Raw genomic sequence first — 7,562 nt, forward strand, 5'->3', positions numbered from 1 at the left:
ATATCCTCTGGGTCACCGGTATACCTCACAAATACATTATGCATCTGGCAGTCACACAGTTTGGCAGCTGCCGGGAAAAAACGTATTACAGTTAGTGTGAATTCAGTCCGTTCTATAATATCAAACTGCATGGGAGAAAGAAGAATAAGTCAATCAAACCTGATCCAGTTGCAGCCCCTCCTCCAGTAATACTCTATGCAGTAAAACTTCACTGTATACTGTTGGTAAAGAGGTGATGCCTTTCAACGACTGAATTGACGAGTAGTAATGCTGTGCTCACATAATTCTGTAGTGTTTTCATTAAGGAATGATTCCTGTCCTAAATTATTTATATGTCTAAAGCCTCAGGGACCCTGCACATTATACACAAAAATAATAATTATACATCGCACTTCTAACTGAAAGGAGGAGGGTATATAAGATCCATTAAAAAATTTGCACCCAAACCAGTGTGATGTGAATGCAACGGTAAAACCAATGCAACGTCTTCATAACCTGACCCAGTAAACCCAAGATGTTCATAGGAAAACCACGGAGGAGATCAGAGAGCTCCACCTAGTGGTTATAACACAGAAGTACAATCTTCAATCACTGAAAGCTGCAAGTACATGTATTTTGTTTACCTTAAAATGTTTTATCACTAATAGAGACAAGAAATACTCACATCAAATCATTTGTTTTGTAACATATGTAACATATCATCATATTAACTATATAAATGTATATAACTCACTGGAACACTGAAAGCAGGTCCAATTTAAATCATTATTGCGAACTACAATAATGTTATACACAGCTGTCACTGTTGCATACAATCAATATACATCTCAGCAGTTATGAATGTACAGTTTTCACACTGGCAAATACTTAATCTTTACATATTTCTATTATTCATTACAAAGAAGTACACATTTGCGTTAGCCTGAGGATTCATTCTTTAAAGAATACATTTCCACTTTTATGTTTACCACATGTAGTGTGTATCATTGTATTCATCAGACAGTGCTGAAGCTTGCAGGTCAGGGTCAAAGGGGAAAGTGGTAAAAAGTCGACAAATAGAAGGATATGAGCAGGGAAAGAGAGGAAAACATTGAGTAAAGAAGAAGACAGTAGAGGTAGACGTACAGAGTAGAGAGCAGAGAGGAGGGATGGAGAAAAGTCACATGGAGGTATGACCTGTGACCCTTCAGCCAGAGATAGTGCAGATAAAAGGGCATTACTGAATGAAGAGGGGTATCAATGGGAAAGTGAAGACAGAACATAGGTTCAAGATGGATAGTTACAATGAGGTATAATTTGAATTAAGTGCAAGGGATTTAGGGCCCTGTGTGCTCTAACATGCCACTTCAGTGGACTTTGAGACGCTGTGGCTCAAATTATTGATGGGAACACTCTCCATGGAGCCGTCGGTGTGTGAGCGCCCGCGCTTGTCCTCGGTGCCCTGCGAGTGTGTCTGGCCTCGCTGCAAATCGTTGGTGTGTGAGCGGCTCCGGGAGCCATCGAAGGACGAGATGCTGGAGCTGGATGCCGTCCGGGAGCGGAGTCTGGTCATACTGGCACTGGACACTGGAGGTGGAGGAGAGACATGTTGGCAATATAATTTGCATCTGCCTTCCATGGGTTTTAATTGGTTCAATTCCACCAAAAGTAAATTAAGTCAACTGAACTAAACTTTAAGAACTAAATACCCATGGTGGGGTAAGGATAAGTGATGTAGTGATTGGTTTGAATCAAATCATATCAAAAGAAATTATCACCTGCAGAGAATTTAGGATTAAAATGGTAACAGTTACTCACAGTATCCCATGCCCTGGATGAAATATTTGAAGGCTTCAGTCACTTTGGCTGGCTGTGGAGAGAAAGATGAAAAGTGTTAAACACATTTCCAGCCTGTCCGATGTGGAGATTCTACAGTGTTGTCAGATGTAGCGGCCCATGAAATGTCACAGCCTACCTGTTCCACATGAGGAAGTCCTCCACAATCCGACATCTGGAAGAGCAGATCACAAACACGTGTCAACTTGTTTTTTTTTGTTTCACTAGAGTACAAGTTGTTTCAATAACAGATCGGTATAAGTTATTTATTTTTGTTTTGTTTTCTAATTCTTTGGTTGTTTGTTTCATGTTTGAATCAGTCGCCTGGTCACCTTGAGCAGTGTGGTCTTGGTGGGGTTGAGTTTTGAGTTGCAGTCGACCACAGGCTCCACAACGGGAGAGTTATCTCCTACAATCAGCAGAGTGGAGCACCTGTCAAACAACAGATAGACACGCGTTATATAGACAGAGAAGGTAAAGACACATGGTTTGACTGAGCTGAACATATAACAGAACGTGGACTATTTTTTATTTGTGAAGATGGAACTTGCTGGGTGCATCTAATTCCACAAACTGCTCCCATTTAAACTTTTTTTTACTCTAACAAATTAAGAATTTGACAAAAAGCAATTGCCTTTAACAATAAATTCAAATGTGTAAGAAATAATTTCGAACTCACTTGAGTGTCCTGACGTTGATGGTTCCCCCAGGAACAGGCCTCTCCACATCCAGGGCGTTGCGGCTGTTGTAGGAGCGGAAGAACTGACTCACGTTGGACTGGTTCATTGTTGTCGTGATGTGGTGACGGTACGTAGCGATGAGGTCGTGGTTGGTCTGGATCTCCTCCTGAAAAATCAGTTTAAAAGTAAGACTCAGAAAGTCTGTGTCCCACATGTAATGTGACGATCAAGGACCAAAACTGCCAAAATTAAAAATAAATAAATAAATGTAAAATACATTAATAGCCCTTTTCATCAACAAACTGTATTTGTTTTTTAATCTAATCAAGTAATCTATCTATTTATTGAATTATTTATTTTATTTTATTTTGGCAGGTTCGGTCATCCTTATGAAACATAATGAATATTCGACCAAGGTTTTATTTCCATGTATGTTTCCACCTGTTGTCATGGTAATGGAACCCAGTCATTACAGAGGAGGCCTTACCGTTCCAAACAAGTGTGAGATAATTGTGTCTGGGAGAGTGTGGGTCCATTCAGTGATCTATAAGGCACAACAGCAAATACACACAATTACACAAAATCTGGATAAATACAGGAATCACTTAACACTGAAGTATAACAATCAATATAGATGATCTATTAATATCAGTATTATATGAATATATATTTATGAAGTAGATGTTGGTCTATATTCAGCATGCAGGACAGGTGATCTACACACACACACACACACACACACACATTGTTTACCTTGGTTGCAACAGAATCCATCATTCCTTCTGCGTTGGGGTTGATGTTGATCAGAAGTAATCCATCCACCAGATCAGGATGATTTAGCTGCACAGACATGGACGCCCACAAGTCAGCTCATGAAGTTATGAATGTGTTTGTTGCCATGTTACTTTTTGACTGACATATCACATCTTAGATTGCCACAGTTTTTTAAATCAGGTTTTATCTGTTTCTACCTATGGAAAACATTTGTTTAAAGTTAGCTGTATAGCTCGGTATTGGAGTTCTGGCGTAGATCTGTAATATGGACAATAGTAAGAAGCATAACCATGTGGAGATGTGTACTGACAAGGGTAGAGATTCAAATTGTATATTTTGCAAATAAGGTGTCAGATTGTATTCTCTCAGTGCCTCAAGTTGAAATAGGATTTCGGACTCACAGCGAATTTAGCCAGGATGTAGGCTCCTGCTCCGACTCCAAATCCAATCACACTTCGCAACCTACAGACAGTCAGAAGGTCAAAGGGCTCATCAGACAACTGCCATTGGTTCATTTAAAGGAGAGCCCAAACAAAATGGGTCTTACCCAAAGTGTTTGAGGACAGCGGGCAGTGCTTCAGACAGCTGGTCCACGGTCGGGTAGGTATACCTGAGAGATCAAAAATAATGATAATGAATTATCAAATTTAACTGTCAAATTCATATCAAATAATGGTTTAATTCATGCCTTAAATACAAGAGACAGTCTCCTTACGAAGCAGGGAGAGTTTTGGCCCCCTCATGTTGTCCTGGTGCTTCAACGTGACAAACAGGAAAGTGTCCGATAATTTCCTGCATGTCCTCGTGGCTGAAGAGAGTCTCAAAACAGGTCTTATCTACAGGAAGTGAAAAACAGAAAAACAAAACAATTATTGAGTGAACTGTTAACATACAAAATTTGTGTATGTGTGAATGAGTGTATACATAATTGAAAATATATAGGTGAATCCTGAATAACAGTAAAATGCACGATTACCATTGGAAATCTAGTTTATGAGATTACTGATATAAACACAACCGTGTCATAATAATAAATCAGATATCGTACCTATGCTATGACAATCTTAGCTTGTATATGTTTTTATAAAACTGCGTGTGTTAGTGTTTCATCATCAGGTAAAGAGGTATAAGACTTACAGTTCAGTCCGACATCGTGAAAGGTCAGGATGACGGGACGGCTTGCCCTGGGCGTCCCTGTCATGACGCAGTGGACATTTCCAAACAGAGTCTCCACATGCTCCTCCTAAAATGAAAACCAAATTTATATATCAGTATATATCAGTTTGTATTGTCCACTGGTCCATTGTGCTTCTGCCCTGTACAAATTGTTGAAAAGCATGAATATATAATATTTTCTGCACAGTCTCTGCATTTGTATTATTGTATGACTGTGTTTACATGAGCAACATTTTGTTAAATACAAATGAAATGATGTATAAGTAGGAAATTTTGCTGATTATTTTAAGAAAAATGAATTTTTCACTGTGATTTTTATGCAATCCTTTTAACAAACCAGATCCTGATGTTGACACCTAACTGTCTGACCTGTGGTTTCTGTATCAACGCAGACCAAAAACCTTGTGTCATCCAGCTAGAAATACTTTTTGCTTTAGAGCTACAGCAGTGAATCAGCTCTCTGTGATACTCACTCTGATCTGGGTCTCGAAGACAGAGTCACACTCGTTCTCCTCCATGGCTGCTGATGCAGAGCGGATGACAATAGAAGGCAGAGGTCGTCTGTGTACAGTGGATTTATGATCCTTCACTTCCCCTAGATTCCTGAATCAAATTAATTTGTCTCCTCGCTTGTGTTCTTGGACCTGGACAGTCCTGTAGTAAGACACAATTTGATAGTGTCGAGGGTGCAGTACAGTAAATGTGTGACGGATTACATGTTTGAGCTGGTTTATATATCCTGTGACACTGATCTGTCTCTAAGCCCTAACGCCAATCTCTTCCAGGTTTAATCTGACCTCAGGCTGCTGCATTCCCACAGAGACATCACTGGATTTCTGCAGGGAATTAGCAAGATTACAGACCACATCTATCTGCACAAAAACAAAAACGTCACTGTGCCGTGTTCATGCACCTTGATGTATTTTGATAAAACAATATTCATCTGTAATGATTCCCAACAGTACTAGAGTTGTGTCATGACATTTGTTTCCATCTATTAAACTTCTTAACATTAAAATAGTCTTCGAACACCACATTTGTCTTTTGGATAGAAATGGGAATGTATGGAAAGCGAGCAAACTGTTGCTCTGTAGTAGAATACGTCTGACGTTTCTTGGAATATGCTTAACACCAAAATTCCCGAGTAAAGCTGGTCATGTTTTGCTGCAGCGCATCAGGGGGAATCAAACGCACCTTCTGCCAAACCAGGAGCAGGTCAGCTGCCTAATCTCAGCATGCCATCTGTTCCTCACAGCAAGACACTCTGCTCCGGTGTCTCAATAACCTTGACCCTCCTAATAAACAAGGTATATCAACTTAATCTGAATACTGTCCTGAACATGTCTGTCATGTAGTTCTTACTCAGCACTTTACAGCTAGTGTGAACTCCTGCAGCTTACATAACATAAACAAAACAACAAACAGGTTAGTGAGTGTGACTTTGAAAAGGTTAATGCAAGGGTTCGTCTGAGAGCAGTGTTCATTATTTACATCTCATTTAGTTTTTAAAGTGAGTTTTCAAAATGATAGATATTTGAGCATTCAACCTGCCATTGGTGTATGGACTTGAACCAGTGATGAAAAAGAAGTAAAGGTGATTAATATATAGACAAATTCAAAATGCCAAGAATAACCTTGGGGCATGTTTTGTTTTTTTTTGCAGGTTTAAACTGTACTTTTACAAAATCTAACAAGTTAGAAATCAGAAGAAATTAAGATCACGTGAATATGGGGATTTCTGTTTCTAAAGTCAGTCACAATACCAGTTTGCATGAGAATGTTTCACAGCCTATTGAGTGAACGTTCTAACAGATACAAACACAGTTACACCTCCTCATTAACACTGTGTATTACTGTCAAATCTATAGCAATGAAGCGACAATTTGAAAATAAAATATTAAATTTATATCAAAAAGATATATTTCTTTTTCTGGGGTCACTTTAAAGGAAGTTTCATATTGAATTCTCATATAAAATTATAATAATAATTTCACTGTGTGGCCATCATTTTCTCAACAAATTATAAAATGAGGGGGAAATTTTAATTAAATTAAATAAATGGCTGACAGGGACAACAGATTGTGTTTCTTTTTTTGCACTTTACCTCTAAGGTAATAGAACAATCAAAAACTAAATTATAATACACTTAACACACTTAAAAAAAAATTAAATGGTCTTTCTCTCATGATGGCAAAGGGTAAAAGATTTATTGATTAAAAACAATTATGAGTATATAAGTGTTTTCCTTAATGTAGTTTGGGGATGAACAAAACAAAGAATCCTTTACACTTCGAATATCAGCATACATCAGATGCACACTACAGAGGCTGAAGGCTACATTGACATAAAGGATATCCCCAACATTAATAACTTTAAATGTGCAGTGGGGTTCCACACAGTAGCAGGCGGACTACACAGCGGACAGCTGGCTGAAAGGAAACACAGCAGACCAAGATGTAACGCCACAACAACCCAGAACACACACTTCTAGATGAGAGCTCTGTGTGTGTAATCCATTTAGCGATGGCTGAAGAGCAGAGGGTGGCAGATGGGTCTTACTCAGCCTCGCGTCAGTCTGAAGCCATTTTAACATCATACTAACCCCCGACTAAGCTCTGGCCTGCTAACCTATTTCAGCACTGACTGCTCGCTTATCTTTCTGGGTGTGTGTGGTGAAAACAATTGTTTCAAATGATCAAAACACTGGTTACAGAGAGCAGTAGCAGTAAGCAACATAATTAACATAGTATGATAAAACATATAATACATCGTATAGCACTTTTTTTCCTTGCTTATGCAAAAAACACTACAAGCCGATATATTGATACAAATACCTGTCTAATACAACAACAGTTCATGAAACCAAATAATCTTCTCAGTCTATTAACTCTCAACATTTCAAACCATATTCAACATGTCTGCAGTTTAAATTCCTGCTAATTCAATAGTCACAAAACAGGTTAAACACATTCTACCGTCCCCACTGACAATACTTATTCTTTTTTATTACTTAATAGAGTCATATTTTGAACTCAATACTACTGTGAACTCACCTCTCGATAGGAGACACACATTTGAGGCATTTGAGTAAGGAGGGGCTCAAAATCTAAACGATAT

At 38.6% G+C, this 7,562-nt stretch overlaps 1 protein-coding gene across 1 annotated transcript; it reads right to left on the reverse strand.

Moving 5' to 3' along the window:
• Nucleotides 1-714: 714 nt before the first annotated feature.
• LOC117777079 (protein NDRG1-like) lies at nucleotides 715-4,963 on the reverse strand. The gene is made up of 12 exons (XM_034611597.1): nucleotides 4,919-4,963; nucleotides 4,407-4,512; nucleotides 3,985-4,105; nucleotides 3,817-3,879; nucleotides 3,671-3,731; nucleotides 3,249-3,335; nucleotides 2,983-3,039; nucleotides 2,495-2,661; nucleotides 2,148-2,247; nucleotides 1,955-1,990; nucleotides 1,798-1,849; nucleotides 715-1,566 (listed from the first exon to the last, which is right to left on the reverse strand). Exons 1-12 carry the CDS (start codon nucleotides 4,961-4,963, stop codon nucleotides 1,334-1,336), a joined length of 1,128 nt encoding a protein of 375 aa, XP_034467488.1. The 3' UTR covers nucleotides 715-1,333.
• Between the last annotated feature and the right edge of the window lie 2,599 nt (nucleotides 4,964-7,562).

The sequence above is a fragment of the Hippoglossus hippoglossus genome, chromosome 16 (genome assembly GCF_009819705.1).
Source record: "Hippoglossus hippoglossus isolate fHipHip1 chromosome 16, fHipHip1.pri, whole genome shotgun sequence".
Lineage (NCBI taxonomy): Eukaryota > Metazoa > Chordata > Actinopteri > Pleuronectiformes > Pleuronectidae > Hippoglossus > Hippoglossus hippoglossus.

Bases quoted from the DNA above. Each gene is read 5' to 3' on its own strand.
- LOC117777079 (XM_034611597.1), bottom strand. From the start codon at position 4,963: ATGGAGGAGAACGAGTGTGACTCTGTCTTCGAGACCCAGATCAGA. The intron at 4,513-4,918 runs GTGAGTATCACA...TTTTCATTTTAG, and splicing joins TCTTCGAGACCCAGATCAGA to GAGGAGCATGTGGAGACTCT. The intron at 1,991-2,147 runs GTGACCAGGCGA...CTGCTCTTCCAG, and splicing joins CCAAGACCACACTGCTCAAG to ATGTCGGATTGTGGAGGACT.